Source organism: Xylona heveae (genome assembly GCF_001619985.1).
Source record: "Xylona heveae TC161 unplaced genomic scaffold L228scaffold_2, whole genome shotgun sequence".
NCBI classification, from domain to species: domain Eukaryota; kingdom Fungi; phylum Ascomycota; class Xylonomycetes; order Xylonales; family Xylonaceae; genus Xylona; species Xylona heveae.
The window spans coordinates 1-17,750 of NW_017264194.1; the positions used below are offsets into that span (position 1 = coordinate 1).

Here is a 17,750-nt window from a genome sequence, read left to right on the forward strand (position 1 = left end):
ACTGCAGTAACAAATTAAACTATGGTTTGATAAATTCTTACTATATAAATTCCTAAGTCTAACCCTTTGGAAAAAGTAGAAAAACCCTCTATAATAGAAACCTCCCAGACAAAGACAAAACTGGACCTGGACAGATACCTCCCAGAAATCATTACTAGGGAAGTCAGTTGAATGTCATCAACCACCTGCCATAGAGCAGGTTAGCACCTCATTACAAGCATGCTGAATGTGAGGTTTAAGGGATGGTTTAGCCTACACAATTGAGGACAATTGCTTCAAAAGGAGAGGGCAATTGTCATGGTGGCTGGGTCTAGACCAGCCTGACCAACAATGGCATTGCTCCAGACCCTTATAAGTGCCTAGCATGTCACATGCATGACAGCCACAGGATAGTCCAGTGGCTATATGCTACATATATATCATGGAGTAGAACACTCTGCCAAAGGGCAAGCATTCTACTTTTGTTACATAGAGCCTAGCTATCACTCCTACTCTACTTTATTCCAGCTTGCAACCACCCTGCATATCTCAGGTATCACTACACAGTTACGAGGCAAGGCCCTTACAGTTGTATTAAATCCTAGGTATAGCCTTATAGTAATAAGCCATGCTTTAAGTGTTTCTCTCTTTTCATTAAATTTGTCTAGTGCTACTACTTTGACATTGACTTGTTAATGCTATGTTACTAATTGAGCTTGAAGTTCCATGATCTACTTCTTGAGTGTCATGACTACTACTGTGGTCATTCTAGTAGTAGTTGTTCCTAAATTACTAGATATAACAAAATGCCTTTACTAAATTATCTTTATCCTAATGTTAAGTAGTTCTTCTGTTATAGTAATACCTATAGGTAGGTGTTAGGTTATATCTTCCTAGATAGTTCCCTGTCAGTATATCAAGGGTTCTTACCTAGTAATATAGTGTCCTGCAATATTATTTAATGATAGGAGTGATATAAGATAATATAATAATTCAGGTCTAGTAGATAAAGTAAACAATAAGATTATTATTGTACTATTATCTAAATACTAATAACTAAATACTATAAAGCAATAATGCTAAAACAATAATGTCAAGAACTACATAGAATAATTCTAGCTACATAGGAAAACCATCCTCCTTATATAACAATCTATTCTGTACTAATTGTACTTGATTACCTTGATCACCTTATGATTACTTGCAATTACTATGATTATTATTTCTGCTATTGTTTTCTGCCTTCCTATCTTATCATCATGTAACCTCTTGTCTTGTAATATTATATAGTATACCATGCCTCTATACTTCATAAGTAGGCCCTGTGCCATCTGTTACTAACTCTTGTAACCATCATTATAAAAATATATATATATGGCCACTTTGAGGCAAGAAGGGTAGCTCCCTAGTAATTAGTCTCTTGAATTACTATCAATAAGAATAATATCTTGTTCTACTCATCTATATACCTATAGTTCCAACATTCTTACTATGGTAACAAAATAGTTATATTAAACTATAGTTTGATATTTGTCCAACTAGAGTAATTTCTTACTATAGTAAGAGTAGTAATAAATTAAACTATAGTTAATATTTATTCAACTATAGTAATTTCTCACCATGGTAACAAATTAGTTATATTAAACTACAGTTTAATATTTGTTCAACTAGAGTAATTTCTTACTGTAGTAAGAGTAGTAACAAATTAAACTATAGTTGATATTTGTCCAACTAGAGTAATTTCTTACTGTAGTAAGAGTGGTAACAAATTAAACTATAGTTGATATTTGTCCAACTATAGTAATTTCTTACTACAGTAACAAAATAGTTATATTAAACTACAGTTGACATTCATCCAACTACAGTAATTTCTCACCATGGTGACAAATTAAACCATGGTTTGATATTCATCCAACTACAGTAATTTCTTACTGTAGTAACAAATTAAACTATGGTTTGATAAATTCTTACTATATAAATTCCTAAGTCTAACCCTTTGAAAAAAGTAGAAAAACCCTCTATAATTGCACTGCATTGCCTTCATTGATCATTAGCTCAACGCCTGGTGAAAGTAGGTAAATGCTTTAATTTGCTTCAGCTTACTTAAAGTCTTTTACGCACAGTGTATTGCATGATCGGGTCGACTACTTTGGAGTAGCTAGTGATTCTGGCGTCGACAGCTGCCTCAACCGACTCGAAGCTGTGAGTCTATGCTTGTAAGAGCATTCAACGTTAATCAGAATGGACCACGAACAACCACCTGCCGAGAAGGCCGACACCGTCATCAATGGTGGCATTGACTCGATCGAGGAAGAAGCTAAACCAATCGATCCTCGCGTGGAGAGACGAGTGTTGCGGAAAATTGATCTCTTCTTGATGCCTGCAATGGTCATTGGTACGTAGATTTACATCCTATTTGCTGTTGACTGCACTCACACAAGACAGGTTACGGATTGGTCTATTATGACAAGGTATAGCTCGACTCGATCAAGATCCATGCCTTTCTGTCAAAGTCACTAACTAAAACATGCTGTTTGAAAAGGCACTCCTTGGCAACGCAGCCCTCTTTGGCATGACCGCAGATCTTCACCTCTCTGTGAAGGACACTTCTGTCAATCCACCCGTCATAAATACATCTAGATTGAGTTGGGCCACATCTATCTTCTACTTCGGCCAACTGGCTGGCTCTTTTCCTATGACATACACATTGCAACACTTCAACACAAAGGTTGTGCTCGGCCCCATGGTCATGATTTGGGCCATTATTTGTGCAGCTACTGCAGGAGTGACAACCTGGCAAGGGCTTCTAGTACAGCGATTCTTTCTCGGTAAGAGATCAAAGTTCTAGTAATACTCTGTTGACTTCTGCTCTGACACTAAGGAAATTAGGCTTTACTGAATCTGTCATTCCGACTTGTTTCATGGTGACCGTCAGTGGGTTTTACACTCAGCAAGAGCAATCTTTACGACAAAGCTGGTGGTGGTCGGCTACTGGATGGTTTACAATCATCGGGGGCGGTTTTAGTTATGGTTTTGCTCAGATTGATAGCGGTGGTCTAAAACCCTGGCAGTACATCTATATCTTTGCCGGCGGCTTGACCTTCCTCTTTGGCATTTGGTGTTTTTTCATACCCAACTCACCTCTCACTGCATGGTTCCTGACACCCGAAGAGCGGACTGTGGCCGTTGAGAGACTGCGAGCTGGGCAGACTGGGTTGAAAAATAAAAAATTGAAGCCGGCTCAGCTTAAAGAAGCAGTCTTAGATATTAAGATCTGGCTGATAGCTATTACAATGGCCTCGGCGTGAGTTACAAACTTGTCTTCACTTGGATTATACTAATATTGCTTTACAACAGTTACACAGTTAATGGTGCAGTGGCTGGTTTCGGGCCGTTGATTGTATCAACCTTTGGCTATTCCTCACTTGAGAGCATTCTATTCCAATTCCCGCTTGGCGCAATATCTGGCTTTGGAATTGTGCTGCTTGGCTGGTTATGCTCGCGGGTGCGAAACATCCGGGTAATATCCTTGATTTTGTGTTGTCTCCCCGTGATCGCAGGCTATGCCATGATATGGAAATCGACTTGGGGTCACAGGCCCGTTGTGCCGGTCGCTGGATATTCTCTGCTTGGTTTCTTTGGTCCAGTAGTTGCTATTATCATTCTACTCGGAGCTGGTAACGTGGCTGGTGACACGAAAAGGAGCTTCACAGCATCTACAACTTTTGTTGCTTATTGTGTAGGTAATATCATCGGGCCACAGTTGATTAAAAGTCAAACAAAGGCCCAGCACTATCCAGAGCTTTGGACCGGCTTAACCATCTGGTATGTACCATACAAAAACCCTTATATGTTTGGAAATATACTTACGGCTGGTAGCTATTGTATTGCTATTTTATCTGTTTCTATTCTTTATGTATTATTGTCACGGGAGAATAAGAGACGTGATTTACTAGGTTTAGATGAGAACGAGCGTGGAAAGTTAGGATTCAAAGACCTGACTGACAAAGAGAATCTTTACTTTAGATATATATATTAGAGTAACTAGTTTATTACTTTTAATACAAGCTGGGCATTAGAATTGAATAACCTATTATAAATTCTAGTAGTAAATTCTAGTTATAAATCCTAGTTAGGGTGTCCGCTGGGTGTGGTAGGGAACCGGTGGTTTTTGGGTGAGTCCTAGTGCCCCGACCCGGCAGGGTTATCACCGAGACTAACCTTGGTTAGTGCCTGTTCTAGATGAAGAACTAATGTATTCCCAAGCGACCTGGTTGCCTAAGTGGATTGATTACTAGGTTGCCTTGTAATTCTATAAAATAACAATACAACATAGTACAAATGAGAATGTAGTAAGAATAAAGCTAGCTATAACTTTTCTTGAATAAATTCTCTTTTAATACAAAACACTTGTACATAACTTATAATATAGATATTTATATCTAGAAAATTATGCTTAATTTTAAGTTAAAAGAGCAAAAATATATTGAGATAAAAATTTTATAAAAATCATAGTTTTGTATAAGATTTCTACCTGTTTGAGTCGCTTGAATGTTCAGGTCGCTTGGGAATTATGTTACATTAATGAAAATGGCTATACTGCCGACAGAAGTCCTTCGCTTCAGCTTGCTGACGTTTCTTCCCGCCACGCTTATTAGGCTACTGCCCTCGCAAATTCTCATCGCGACCTCTAATCCTTTCTTCTAACTCTTTCACAGCTTCAATTTCATATCCGTGGAAATACAACAAAAATTTTCCTGCAGACTTATTTCAACTGATGGATGCCTTGAGAGGTGATAATTTTGATGTTTCGGTAAAGCGACTCGTTGATGGCTTTGACGCCTTGTATCAGGAGGTGCAATTGCTCTCCTTGAAGCGGAACCAGCTCGAGCAGAAGCTCAGCGAAGCACGACAAACGGTAAGTGTCATGCTAGGCAGAAGTTATCTTATGCCGCCTCTCTTTTTCCTGATGAGACAACCATTTAGCTCTAGATCTCTAGCTACTTTTGTAGCGGTGACCGACAACATACACAAACTCTGACCTTTCAATCTACCATTTTATCTTTTGGCCCGCTCTTTTCATTCTTGGGTCATGTTGCTGACTTTGACTCAACTGCAGTACCTTGATTTTTCTGACAAATATCGCTGGACTCTGAATGACGAGGACAAAGCTTCAAATCATGATTTTCTAAGAGAAGACGAGGGCCCTCAACCATCGACCTCCAATAAATTATTGAATCTCCAAGACCTGGCATGGCCTGGCTCGATCTCGGCCGAGAAAGCCTATAATGTGATCATTTCTGCCGTCGAAGCTCGTGATCGTATTGCTGTCTCCAGGGGTTGGCCAAGCAACAGCCTGCTCACCTCCAAATGGGGCCACGACATACCGGATGGGCACGGGAACACGTTCGTTAAAGAACTCGACTCCGGAAGTGGAAGCCCTTCCCTTGGCACACAGCCCGCACCTCAAATGTTTAGCTGTCGGCGATGTGATAACCCATTCCCATCAAAGAAATCTCTTCGTAAACACATCCGTGCGAAAGGGAGGTGCGCGACTCCTACCGGGAGTTCTGCAAAAATTCCTGAAGCTGGTACCGGCCAAATGTCGAGCATCCCAAAATGTCCGGTCTCCGGTATATCATCGGCCACGAATCCTCACGTTGCAAAACCTGGTGAGGCGAAAGCTCTGGGCGAAGGGAGAACACAATGCCCATTTGCTTCGATGCAAAAACAGATGATGTCTTCTCAGGCTTCTACAAGTGAATTACAGAAGCCCCAGCTCCATTCGTCGCCCGCGAACGACAAGGATGAATCCGTAGTTGACGCTAAAGACCCAATTGCCGTGGAGGCTCTTCAACATGAGCATATATCGCAACCTCACTCTTCAGCAGGCTCTGCTTCCCGTTGTCCCATCCGTTTCCTTAGTCAACATTCTCCCGAGGAGGTTGCCCAATATTTTGAAACCCACAAGCATGAGCTCCCTCGCAGTCATGAGATTTGCGTCAAACGTTACCAAACCAATGAACAGAGCATCCGAGAACTAGACGCGAAGTATGGTAATCTGGTGAGCATGATTCAAGGCCTTGGGATGAAGCATCAGCCGCTTCTTCCCAGATCCCCGGCGAATGAGTTGAACGCCGACAAGAGTGACTCGGATGTCATGGTACAGAAATGGGCCAAGACTGTTGCGTCGAGTCTGGAAAACGATGAACCGGCCAAAGTAGATGGACCAGAGGCTGGCGAGGAGCAAAGGGAGAGTCATTTTGATCGCCCAATGAAGGAAATCAGAGTTGGGGAATCACCGAGCCGTCCATGGGGAATCGCCGTGCCTGCCGCTAGCTCGTTATCAACTGGTCGGTCCTTTCAAACGCATTCAAGCCCCGCTAAATCCGCCACATCTTCAAAGTTGAAGCTGCATAAGAGAGCACCCTCAGACAGAAAGCAGCCCAGTTCTTTGTGCCAGGACAACGTGTCTGCAGATCGGCCAGACAGTCCTGATACACCTCAGACGAAAAAATGCGACAGCAAGCCGCGGGTTTCATCTCGGAGACCTGCAAAGAAAGGCTCACGGTCCATGTCGAAGAACATGATTTTCACTGGCCCTGTCTTCTTCGGCTACAGTGAGGACCAGGCTATTCGAATCCTACAGCAAAGCAAATAAGACATGGACGAACGTTAGTTGTCGGGATATGTGCTGCTGAAGCAATGCAATCGCAATTTTTGTTGACAAAGGATGTATCATAGTTCGCAGTCGATGATAATAACAGAAGTAGTCTTCCGTGCCACAAGGCTCCAATCTCAATACCTTAACACCTATCGAATTTGACCCTGCGCGATAAAATTCTCCGAAGAGCAGTATTAGCATTATATCCCTCTCAATTCTCACCATTGAGCATTTCCTATGTAATATTCTCTGAGTTCTCTGGTACATGATACCGAATAAATTTGAGAACCGGTCATGGTTTGCTTGCAAGTGCTTGGATGAGGCCTCTTTGCTCTTTTTTCTGCCTCTTCTTGGCCAATATCTCGATGGCGTCATAATCATCCATGCGCGGATCATCCTCAGAAACGAGAAGTGAGCTTATCGCGGACGATAGGCCCAGCGAATTTAAAGCCGGCATAATGCCAGCGCGGAGCTCTAGTAGAGTTCCTGGCTCCGACGCCTGTTCCTTGCGAGAGAATGAGCATGTCGTTGAGAGCTCCAGAAAGGCCACTGCGAAGGCAATCCAATGGATGGTGCTACGTGCTGTCAACACTTGCGGAGGGGCCCTGAACTCGATGGTGCCCCTCTGATACAGAATGTTCCTTAGATTCCAGGTGGCATGCCTGCTGGGGGAGAATAGGGAAACAATGTCTTCCATCGTTGTAGTAGCGTCTACTCGATCAAATATCCTTTTGAAGCTTTGGCCACTCTCTCGAGGATATAACTCTGTCAACTCCTCGCTCATCTCGACATTCGGACAGCACCAGTTTGCATTCCGGCGGTACACCGGTAGGCATTTCTCAATTGCTTCTTGGAAGTATATGCAAGCTTTCAGGATCGGCTTCGTGTTCACAATGGAGAAGTCACTATCGGCCCGGCTGATATGGACATGTGTCCCACATGATGCATCCTTTACTGTTGTAAAGTAAGTGTCAAGTATTTGAAAGACCAAGGAAAGTTCTTTTTGCCAATTGCTATTGAGAGGAAATGCGGGGGATACGATCTCTGTCGCATCTAAAAAACATTTAGTGCTTGTAGTATAATATGGCTCATAACATACACATGTTTTCATCTGCCTCGTTGACTGATTCATCATATATGATGAACCAGTGCTTGCCATCAGATTCTCGGTGGGAAGTGATTACACCGAGGGACTCCTCTCCTAGCCTTTCAGCAACAAACCTGTGTACTGCTGCACGATTGTGGTCTTTGTCCCTTGCTGTTGTCGGGACGTCGATTAAATCAATGTGAGTAGAAGGCTTTAACTTGATAATGGTCTCAATCTCAATGCCAAATTTATATGACATTGTGAATAAGTGATTAAGCTTCTGAACCCAGTATCTATCTCTGTAACATACAAAGAGTAAAAGGGCATCATGTTTACGAATTAACGTAAAAAAGCAAAGTAAACAATAAATGATTCAATAGGGAGGAGCGACCAAAAGGTTACATATTGCTGTTTCCCGGAACAAAGTATGCTCCTCTTCCTACCCCATCCACGTTGACCCCAATCCTTTCCATCGGTGTCTTGGCCTCCAGTTCAAAACGAACCTCTACTGGGATACAGCAAACCTGAACAGATTCATTATTTGTAGATGAGTCCACGGTGGCTGTCGTTGTGGACGGAACCGATTCTAGATTTCCGGCTTTTTTGATTTTTTCTGGAGTATTCAACAGTCCCCGAAGGACCAGGTAAGTCATCAAGGGCTGGACTGGTTTATCATCGACGTCGTGGAAATGATCCAGGAATCCGAACTTCGGCTGGCTATAATAGCTGTCGTCGTCCATGAATCGCCGTCTACCCTCTGGATGCTCCCTAGCAGCCGCAAAAAAGGCCCGCAATTCCTGTCCCGATCGATAGTACGGGTAATTAGGAAGATATTTGTAAACGTCGAATTTCTCTTCGCTTTTTGCTGCCTCTGGGGCCTCTCCTGGAGTGGACATTCTAGGTTGTACCAATTCAGTACTTTAATGGAGGGATCAACGAGAGGCTAAAATACCTTTGTTGAATCCGATACTTGATTCTTTATCAGTTGAATAGGTCCTATGGGCTGATAATGTGTACAGACAGATCAGCACTCTTGAAGTGTAGAAGCACTTAGACTATAGGACTGAAAGCTCAGATGAAATAGTACTTTCTACGTGCGAGACTGCCCAGCAAATAACAGATGTTTTAATAGAATATCTTGATATGTTCTGGGTGATGAATAGAAATGAACAAAAGATGCAGATACGGTATAGCCCTGCGGACTTTCACATCTATATAATAGAGCTCGCGCATACTATACTCAACCGAGAATACATGACTCATCTGTCTAGTTGAGATCAAAACAGTTATTGACCGGTTATACACATAGGCTATTCACACTTTAGCGTCTACGGCGCCCTTCTACTCTTAAGTAATTCAGAGGTGTAGCCACGTCGCAATTTCACGATTTAAAATTTTCAGAAATGTACAACTTCATTGTGGGATCAAGGCGAAGGGCGTTGTAAGGATGGACTATTATCATTACGAATCTAAATGCTTTATGAAAAACTGCCTACTTGCTCTGAGGCTTCGCGCTTGCTTGTATCTCGCAAAGAAATGCATAGGCGGACAAAGAAAATGGTATCTCCACAGCAAACGTATGACCGAAAAGTGAATCAATGTAAAAATGTTTCTTGAAGTGGATAAGGGGATGGGAAATGATGGAAAGGAGACAGGGAATATAGTCATTTAATGTGTGACGCTTTGGCGCCATTGGTCAATCCTATCCCTCTGCATTGATGGGACCTGGGGGAGCTGCATCATCGAAGCGTTTCCACCAAAGCCACCACCCATACCCCCGTATGGCATGCCCTGATTGAACATGTTTGGTTGGAACATCATGCTCTGGTTCATGTTCATAGGCTGCTGCATCGGAGCCGGAAAGTAGCTACCGTTTGTATACGGAACGCCCATGTTCGTACCTAAAGTGGGCGAGAAGAAAGCATTAGGGGAGCCGAGCTGGTATTGAGACATAGGAGCAGAGTAATTCTGCATCATGTATCCGCCATTATACGCATTGGCCCCGTAAGGGTTTGCAGCCATGCCGTACTGGTTAAAACCTGGTGCAGGTGCCACGCCAGGAGTATTGGGAAATTGCGGGTACATGCTTCTTCGAGCCGCGCGTCCTCGAGTCTTCTGTTCGTGTGATGCTGAGCGTTGACCTTGGGTGACGCCAAGCATGGTAGAAAGTCGGTCTTGGGATGATGAGCGCTGACCAGCGCCGAGCATGGTAGAGAGCCGGTCTTGAGATACAGAGCGACCACCTCTCGCATTTGGAGCACCGAGCATCGTGGACAGCCTATCTTGAGAGGAAGAGCGCTTGATTGGTACGGGATATGCTTGCAGAATATCGGCCATACTTCGAGTAGCCTGAAGACGTGGGCGTGAGTTTGCTTCATTCTCCCCGCCAACGTCGTGTGACTGGGCTTCTCTTTCAGCCTGGAGTCTCTTTTTCCGTTGACCAAGGGTCTCCTCAACAGCTTCAGGCTCTTGCTTTGCCACATCTGCTTGCTCATCTTTTCCAGACTTTGCCTCAGCAATGCCCAACTCGCCCAGCAGTTCACTCGTAAAGTCGCCGCCGGCTGTGTCATTATTGATTGGCTTGCTATCAGAGTCGTTGATCAATTGACTCTTTGTCTTCATTCGCTTTAACCTTTGAGCCAAGGTCTCTCCCTCGGGCTCCTCCAGATCAACGTCGCCCGATCGACCATTGGTATCAAGATTAGATAGAAACATGGTGCTCGCGCGTGCATTGGGGCTTGCATCGCGAAACGGACGACTAGGACGTCGAAGTCTCTCTCGACGGCGGCTCAAAGGTTCATTATCCTCTAGGTCACGCTTGGCCATGAGACCCAAAGGCCGATCAGCTCCGGACATTGTATTGTATTTGTTCATGAGCGTATCCTTCCCAGGGAATAGTACTCCCAAGGGTACTTCGTCATCAATTTCATCGCCTTGGGCGGCATCAGGTCGCTCCCACGCAAGAGTTACGCGCTTATGCTGCCGAGAGTTCTTCTGTAACTGTGCAACAGCATCCAACTCGAGTAACGTCGAGCGCATACCATTCGGGAAAGCCGTTGCAGCTGTAAGGTTCCGTTGACGCTGTTGTCGTTTTCGGAGTTGCAGTTCAGCCAAGAGCGTAGTCGGCGGCCCAAAAAACTCATCTTCGAGTTGGCCCTCGTCCGGCTCTTCTGTTGCGTTAATAGCACCTTCGTCTTCGAATGCAGGACCTGCCGTCCCAGAGCGTCCAAGCAGCGTTGTGTCGTCATGCTGCGCTGCAAGCTCTGCCTCAGACGGGGCGCCATGCAATGCCTCACTCAGACGTGCATCCGAGCTGGCAAGGCTGAATCTACTACCTTCGCGTCTCTGAGCAATCTCGAGGGTACCCGCGCTATTTCGTTTCCGAAGAACGTTGGATTGTCGAGATTTTGGAACATCGAGATGACGGCCTACCAAGTCGGCCGAACTCTGACTTGCTCTCTCTTTGCCGTATACTTCCTTGCCTACCTGTCCAGCAAATGGGTGGTCCAAGAATGCATTCACTGGTGCCGTTGCCGAGGCATCAAGAATACTGTCCAACGTCGCCACGGCCGAGCCGCCTTTAATGACGATATCAGGTTCAACGCTGGGCTCTTGAAAAAAGACGCTAGCTCGTAACTGAGGTGGAATCCGGTCGAGATTCACAGTATTCCTACGATTGCCTTTTTCCTCGTTGCTTTCATCTTTCTTCTCAACCTTTTCCTCACTATGATCAACGCCTTCCAAGAGGCCAGGGAACCAATTGACAGATTGCCGAGAGGCATCACGATCGAATCCTGGAGCCTGAGATCTTCTCTTATCTCGCGCAAAGCCTGCGGGAATTTTGGATAACCTTTTGGGGAGATTTAATATTTCCGGTACCGGGGCAGGATAGTAAATCATGTTTTCTCCTGGGAGAGGCTCTAGAAAAGACATTGGTCGCGAATTTCGATTAAAAGACGGTTCCCGGCTTGTAGCGGTCAAATAGCCGCTAGTAGATCTGCTCTGTGGTTCCACTGGGTAATGGACACCGTCGAAATCGGTGAACAATGTCCTTGCCTGCTGGTATGTATCCGTGGAAGCAGGACGCTCTGGGGTGTCCAAAGTTGCATTTTGATCGTGCCGCGTGACATGACCCTTCTGACTCGATGGCGACGTGTGCTCGTGCGGGTCGTCGTCGGCTGCATGCCGGGCGGCAGAAGATGGCGAGCGGATTGATGTTGTGCTTCGTGTACTTTGGAGTCCGGGAGAAGTGACCATCGAATCAAGCGGCCGGCCTTCTAATTCGGGTTCGGGGAGATTGGCTAGACGCGACCCGTGAGATGTTGGCCTACCAGCGTAGGAAAAGTGAGAGGATGATCCGGAGCGGATAGAGCCCTTTGGGGAGGTCACGTATGCGCTGGACGAATATCCACCATGTCTAGCATGACTGTTTACTCCAACGATAGAACTCGATATCGACCCGGTTGAAAATTGGTGACTGAATGAAGGAGTCTTGGAACGACCGCCATTTGCCTGCGAATCGTGCAAAGAGGACCTTCGACTAGCAGATTTGCGTTCTTCTTCCTTTAGTTTCCGTAATTCCTCTCCAATATCCGAGCCCATGCTCAACCGCTCCGCGCTCCGTTCGAGCCGTTCCACATTGTCGATATAGGCACCCTGTATAGACTGAAGTCCTGGCTTTGGATGTTGACGGCTCATTGATCCCTCGGAAGAATATGTTCTAACCGTCATGGTTGGCTCCGGAGAGGACGTACTGGAATCCATGCTAGAGAGCTTTTCCTCTGTGTCTGCAGTTGGAGTTGGCTCGTGTTGTTTGCCTCTTCTAATGCTCTCTTGTGAAGAACTGTGGTCACCATCCGACCCCTTACTTTCCACATGCTCCTTGTGGCTAGCGTTTTCGTTGCCGGGCTCGACTGGTATGGGCTCCTCGTAGTCATCTTCTTCCAATAAATCATACTTTTCAGGCTTGGACGCGGGAGATTTAGGTCGTTCGCTGAAATGATCTTCCTCGGCGGAGGCAAAGCTTTCTCTCGACTCTGGACGTGGTTCTGCGGTCGCATCTTCCTTATCGTTTGTGCTTTCGTGCCCCGTGTCATGAGTAACCGCACGGTCTGGTCGCGTGCTCGTCACAGAAGACTCGTCGTCGGACAACTGTTCATGTTCTCTCTGAGCGATGGCATTGTATGCCATTGTCAGACTACCAGGAGCAACTCTAGTCCAATAAGGTTGACATTAAACAATCAGGGGAAAAGAATATAATGCTCGGATGCCGGGGAGAGGAGTTTTGGCGCACTTTTTGGGGGCTTCGGGAGTGACACCGTTGAATGTTGACAATTCCCAGTACGGGGGTAATTAACGTCGGGAAATGCCAATTCAGGGAGCCGATCTACAGCCAAAGGGGGGACCAATCACAGTGAAGTGACAATAATAGCAGCTTAACCATAGCCGGAAGGAAACTCTAACCGATCCCCAGATTCAATAGGACCAGGATGGCATACACATTCGTAACTACAACCCCGCGATAACGCAGGCTTCGTTCATTCAATGAGATGATAATGAAGATTTCCACCTCCTCTCTGCTCTCTTTATCTTCGCCGATATCCCTTCACGGTGTCGATGGCTGGCGACCGCTCGCCAGACTATAAAGCCCTCTTCCTGAGGGCCGAGGAAGAGCGGAGACAAGAAGTAGAGTTGCGGAGACAGGCGGAAGAGCGGCAAAGACAAGCTGAAGAGCAGCAAAGACAAGCTGAAGAGCAGCAAAGACAAGCTGAAGAGCAGCAAAGACAAGCTGAAGAGCAGCAAAGACAAGCTGAAGAGCGTATACGTGAAACCACGTTCGGAGAATTCATACAAACCTGCCACAGCTTACTATCCAGACCGTTACAAGTTGAGATTACGTCTCATTCTACGAAAGGAACAATACCCCCGCCCACTGGGAAATACTGCCCAACAAGGCTCCTCCCGTGGCCAGACTGTGCCATTCAGCAACAGCTGCTGTTCAACTCTGTTTGCGGTTACCTACAGCCAGCGGGAGAAGACCCACCACAACTGTTTTCTCCATTTCTTCACCTAGAAGGTCTTGGGCGACGGCTTTGCAGCCGGAAGCTGAGCAGTGAAAAGGATTTGGAAATTTACGAGCGATTCGCGGTGGAAGATCATGTGCATGATATTGTCGCTGAGTTGTGCAAGATACCCAGGGCTCAACGGGAGTTTCGTCTCGGCGATGGAGTCAAGTTCGACAATCATTCCAATACCCTGGATGAGGTCGACATTGGCCCGTCAGAGACAAATGACACATCAAATTTCCAAAATCCCAGACCTGATCAATTTTGTATCCATCGAGTCAACGGCACCACCAATACCCTTCTCACCACCGTCGAATACAAGCCACCCCACAAACTCTCTGTGGAAAACCTTCGCGCGGGCCTTCGTCCTATGAATCTCTGGGAGGAAGTTGTTCAACGAGACACTATTCCAACGGATGAAGCTGGAAAATTGAAGTACAACGCCGAACTGCTGGCTAGCTCGGTCCTGGCCCAAGAATACCATGTGATGATCCAAGAGGGCCTCGAGTACTCCTACGTGACCAATGGATTCGCCCTGGTCCTTCTCCGTGTGCCATACGACGATCCAAGTACGCTTTATTACTATCATTGCGAACCCAACTTGGATCTGGATCCTGAGGACGATCGGGTATTTCGACAACCGAAATCCGCCATTGCCAGGGTGCTGTGCCTGTGCTTGATGAGCTTTCGCTCTCGTTCTCGTGGGCAGGCATGGCGGAATGCTGCAAGGGCCCGATTGCATATATGGAAGACAAGCTTTGATCACATATTGTCACAGATTCCCAATGAGGAGCTGCAACGGGCACCTCCCGACTCAGGATATATAGCTTCTGAAGATACAGGTTCCGAATATCTGCCATCCTCCAATTCGGTGTCTCCCACTATCCAGGACCGTCGAATACCAACGCGATCTCAGACTGGGTGTGCGCCACCGGACGCAGCGCATGGCCCAGAGCTGATGGACTCTTCAGATTCCGATACTAACCATGCCGAGTCTGGACGGAAGCGGGGTTTCAGCCAGGTGGAATCTCCATCTCCTCGCCCGTTGTCCCGGCAAAGCGGCTCCCGCAATGATCCAAACAGTCGGAATCAGCAGCATGCAGCACAATTTTGCACACAACGTTGCTTAATTGGCCTGCAACAACAGGATGCACTGGATGAGAATTGCCCAAATGTGGAGCTCCATCGACAGGGTAAAGACGGCAATCAACATTGTATTACTGCAGAACGCCTCGTGCAGTTGATCAAGCAGCAGCTGGACAAAGATCTTGATAATAATATTACGCCCTTGGGAATTTGTGGAGCGTACGGCGCGCCGTTCAAGATCACGTCCGTCGCATACGGCTACACTATTATTGGAAAGGGCACGACATCTCGACTTTGGAAAGAGGTCTCGCGCGAAGCGGAGGTGTACCAAGTTCTCCGGAAAGCACAGGGCTCGGCAGTTCCTGTCTTTCTTGGAGCAATTAACTTGAAAAATGTCTATTTCCTCCATGGAGCCGGAGAGATACAACACATGCTGCTTATGGCTTACGCAGGAGAAAGTACAAGCAATCTCCAGCATTCACGGGCGCTGACTCGTGAACTGTCAAGGTCGAGGAAGGAAATCCGCAATTTGGGTGTTGTGCATCAAGACCTCCGGCCTGACAATATTTTATGGAACTCTGAACTGGAGCGGATACTTATAATTGACTTTCATCGGTCCGAGCTGGATCTTCGACTGATGAAAAAGCCGGTGGGGTCTCTGAAGAGATCATTGTGCAACACACAGGAACAGAAGGTGAAGCGGCTTCGTGTGCTGTAACATTATTATCGTCGAATATTGTTCCGGATCGGCCTCATCCTTCCGAGTTGAAGTTGGACCTGGCAGCTTCTACCGTAATCAGCGAGTTCTCATCTCCGGGCGTATAGATAATTAGTTCTCAATTGGATAATCTTATAGACATAAAACACGCATTGTTGTGCTATACATTACTTTATATTTCCCCTGCGCATATTGTGCCCGGACAAAGCAAGTGAACGTACTTGGTTTGGGGTTCTGAATCTTTCCTGTCATTTCACGCCAAGTAGAGACTTTCATATAGACTATCAAGTTAATCCTCGACAATATTTACTACTCAGTGATCATATATGCACCGTTCAGTATGCAAATGGAATATCTAATAGGGAAGATAATGCTAGGTTACGCTAGAATTTCGTCTTCAGAGACCAGCCTTGGCAAATTCCTCGGGCAAGAGCAAATGCTATGGCTGCTGCAAGATACAGGACTCCTCCGAAAATAATCAGTCCCTCATAACCTCCATGATCTCGTTGCTGGATGGCTCCTGCGATGGGAATGCCAGTAAGCGTGCCAATGCTAGAAATAGTAAAAGTGGTCCCGTTTCTTTTACCATAGTCCTCAGTAGCGCACACTTGGGAGATGCACACGGGCGTTAGACTGATAGCCGCTCCGCTCCAAAAGCCAAAAAAGACTGCATAGCAGATGATGGCTGGCGTGCTCTTCCCAGCGCTGAGCCATAAAGCCAGGGTCAAGAGTGCGCAAACAATAGAGGTCAGAACCATCACGTTGAAACGGCCCACTCGATCCGCGACTAAACCAGGTAAGAAGCGTCCTGGAACGGCACCTAGATTCAGAAACACAATGAGCGCGTACGAAAGTTCATTATGCACACCAACATGAACAGCATAAGATGCAATGTAAGTGATCGGTATGAATACAGCAAATTCCACCAGGAAGACTGCAATAGTTGTGGAGGCATACTTGACATCCTTGAGTGCTTTGAAATCAACAGACGCGCCGGCGCTTTTATTAGGCGGCAGTCTGGTTTTCAAAAGGATACATGCGAGCAAGCATAATACGGCACTTAAGAGCGCTATGATACGGATTGCCCAAGGAAACCCGATTTTGGGGGCCGCAAAGAGGATGATGATGGGAAATATAACCCCTCCAAGCCCACCAGCAGTACATGCAATGCCCGTGGCATATCCTCGACGAAGGTTGAACCAGTGACCAACTGACGAAACTGCAGGTGTAAAGAGTGCGGATGCTGAAAGACCACCAAGCACACTGAAGGAGAGAAAAATTTGATAGTAAGCTGGAGAAGTATTGGTTAGCGATAATTTCAGACGAAGAGGATTTCCCCAGTGAACGTAATACATGCCTTCGCTGAAACTAAGGCAGATAATTGCTGCAACTATCCCAATGGAGCCCGGAATAATGATATAATTAGGTCCATATGCGTCAAATATTGCTCCTTGTATTGATGATTTAGTACCATGCATTAATTTTTCTTCTCCTCCAGGGAGATTAAGACAAGGACCGACCAAATATAAAGTCCAATTATCTACTCACCCGCTTGTGCTCCAGCAACATAAAGAAAAAATCCATAGGCTCCAAAAATCCAGCCAACGCTTGATTCCGAATAACCCTCAAGTTGATGAGCGCTGACCCAAGCATGTAAAATCCCGAGGCTGTTCAACAGGCCCATAGAGGGAATCATAGCAGACCATGATCCTAGCACGACCAGCCACGCCCTCACCCCTCCTTCGGGATAATCTGCACTCTCTGACGCAGCTGAAGCTTGTGCTATGAGAGCTGGGTTTGGTGGTTCTTTGCCTTGCAAGCTAAAATCAGATGACTGTAGCGGTGATTCAGCCTGCCTATCTCTAGTGCAATGCGTAGACCGGACGTCATTTGGGCAAAACTCATCGCCAGGTCCACTAGGCTGAAACAGTCTCATTTATCAAGGACTGAGAAAATATTATTATATATAATAGCATCGGTCATCTCTCTTTTTAAATTGATGAATGAAATGATAGAACCGTCCCAGACGAAGGAGACCCAATATTCGGCAGGTTGGGTGGGTCTTCGGTTAGACAATGGGCTTGTTGACGTCTTGCGCCTTCTCATGACATCGGGAAAGTGATCTCTTATCACTGTATGCCGCACAAGGTC

The 17,750-nt window shown here is 46.0% G+C and overlaps 7 protein-coding genes across 7 annotated transcripts; 3 read left to right on the top strand and 4 right to left on the bottom strand.

Annotated features, from left to right (window-relative positions):
• Positions 1-2,220: 2,220 nt before the first annotated feature.
• On the top strand, positions 2,221-4,053 carry L228DRAFT_274374 (MFS general substrate transporter; the record flags this gene model as incomplete). The annotated part of the gene is made up of 6 exons (XM_018335605.1): positions 2,221-2,374; positions 2,425-2,450; positions 2,522-2,820; positions 2,861-3,283; positions 3,337-3,804; positions 3,859-4,053. The coding sequence occupies 6 exons, from the start codon at positions 2,221-2,223 to the stop codon at positions 4,016-4,018; spliced, it is 1,530 nt and encodes a 509-aa protein (XP_018190371.1). The 3' UTR covers positions 4,019-4,053.
• A 628-nt stretch (positions 4,054-4,681) lies between these two features.
• L228DRAFT_243543 (hypothetical protein) lies at positions 4,682-6,866 on the top strand. Its single transcript, XM_018331711.1, has 2 exons — positions 4,682-4,897; positions 5,099-6,866. The coding sequence occupies exons 1-2, from the start codon at positions 4,757-4,759 to the stop codon at positions 6,638-6,640; spliced, it is 1,683 nt and encodes a 560-aa protein (XP_018190372.1). The 5' UTR covers positions 4,682-4,756; the 3' UTR covers positions 6,641-6,866.
• On the bottom strand, positions 6,788-8,185 carry L228DRAFT_56544 (hypothetical protein). Its single transcript, XM_018336706.1, has 2 exons — positions 7,743-8,185; positions 6,788-7,696 (listed from the first exon to the last, which is right to left on the bottom strand). Exons 1-2 carry the CDS (start codon positions 7,987-7,989, stop codon positions 6,936-6,938), a joined length of 1,008 nt encoding a protein of 335 aa, XP_018190373.1. The 5' UTR covers positions 7,990-8,185; the 3' UTR covers positions 6,788-6,935.
• Positions 7,957-8,883, bottom strand: L228DRAFT_280122 (hypothetical protein). Its single transcript, XM_018335760.1, has 2 exons — positions 8,683-8,883; positions 7,957-8,627 (listed from the first exon to the last, which is right to left on the bottom strand). The coding sequence occupies exon 2, from the start codon at positions 8,624-8,626 to the stop codon at positions 8,129-8,131; it is 498 nt and encodes a 165-aa protein (XP_018190374.1). The 5' UTR covers position 8,627; positions 8,683-8,883; the 3' UTR covers positions 7,957-8,128.
• A 279-nt stretch (positions 8,884-9,162) lies between these two features.
• Positions 9,163-13,042, bottom strand: L228DRAFT_243545 (hypothetical protein). The gene has a single exon (XM_018331712.1). The coding sequence runs from the start codon at positions 12,918-12,920 to the stop codon at positions 9,399-9,401; it is 3,522 nt and encodes a 1,173-aa protein (XP_018190375.1). The 5' UTR covers positions 12,921-13,042; the 3' UTR covers positions 9,163-9,398.
• Positions 13,043-13,255: 213 nt separating this feature from the next.
• On the top strand, positions 13,256-15,921 carry L228DRAFT_243546 (hypothetical protein). Its single transcript, XM_018331713.1, has one exon. It carries the CDS (start codon positions 13,347-13,349, stop codon positions 15,597-15,599), a length of 2,253 nt encoding a protein of 750 aa, XP_018190376.1. The 5' UTR covers positions 13,256-13,346; the 3' UTR covers positions 15,600-15,921.
• Positions 15,922-15,924: 3 nt separating this feature from the next.
• L228DRAFT_56558 (putative monocarboxylate transporter) lies at positions 15,925-17,582 on the bottom strand. Its single transcript, XM_018336707.1, has 3 exons — positions 17,148-17,582; positions 16,957-17,049; positions 15,925-16,890 (listed from the first exon to the last, which is right to left on the bottom strand). The coding sequence occupies exons 1-3, from the start codon at positions 17,533-17,535 to the stop codon at positions 15,983-15,985; spliced, it is 1,389 nt and encodes a 462-aa protein (XP_018190377.1). The 5' UTR covers positions 17,536-17,582; the 3' UTR covers positions 15,925-15,982.
• Between the last annotated feature and the right edge of the window lie 168 nt (positions 17,583-17,750).

Excerpts from the sequence above, each read along its gene's own strand:
- L228DRAFT_280122 (XM_018335760.1), bottom strand. The coding sequence starts at position 8,626 with ATGTCCACTCCAGGAGAGGCCCCAGAGGCAGCAAAAAGCGAAGAGAAA.
- L228DRAFT_243545 (XM_018331712.1), bottom strand. The coding sequence starts at position 12,920 with ATGGCATACAATGCCATCGCTCAGAGAGAACATGAACAGTTGTCCGAC.
- L228DRAFT_243543 (XM_018331711.1), top strand. The coding sequence starts at position 4,757 with ATGGATGCCTTGAGAGGTGATAATTTTGATGTTTCGGTAAAGCGACTC. Across the intron at positions 4,898-5,098 it reads TCAGCGAAGCACGACAAACG|TACCTTGATTTTTCTGACAA; the intron begins GTAAGTGTCATG and ends ACTCAACTGCAG.
- L228DRAFT_56558 (XM_018336707.1), bottom strand. The coding sequence starts at position 17,535 with ATGAGACTGTTTCAGCCTAGTGGACCTGGCGATGAGTTTTGCCCAAAT. Across the intron at positions 17,050-17,147 it reads TGTTGCTGGAGCACAAGCGG|GAGCAATATTTGACGCATAT; the intron begins GTGAGTAGATAA and ends CATCAATACAAG. Across the intron at positions 16,891-16,956 it reads CTGCCTTAGTTTCAGCGAAG|CTTACTATCAAATTTTTCTC; the intron begins GCATGTATTACG and ends ATACTTCTCCAG.
- L228DRAFT_243546 (XM_018331713.1), top strand. The coding sequence starts at position 13,347 with ATGGCTGGCGACCGCTCGCCAGACTATAAAGCCCTCTTCCTGAGGGCC.
- L228DRAFT_56544 (XM_018336706.1), bottom strand. The coding sequence starts at position 7,989 with ATGTCATATAAATTTGGCATTGAGATTGAGACCATTATCAAGTTAAAG. Across the intron at positions 7,697-7,742 it reads CGAGGCAGATGAAAACATGT|ATGCGACAGAGATCGTATCC; the intron begins GTATGTTATGAG and ends AATGTTTTTTAG.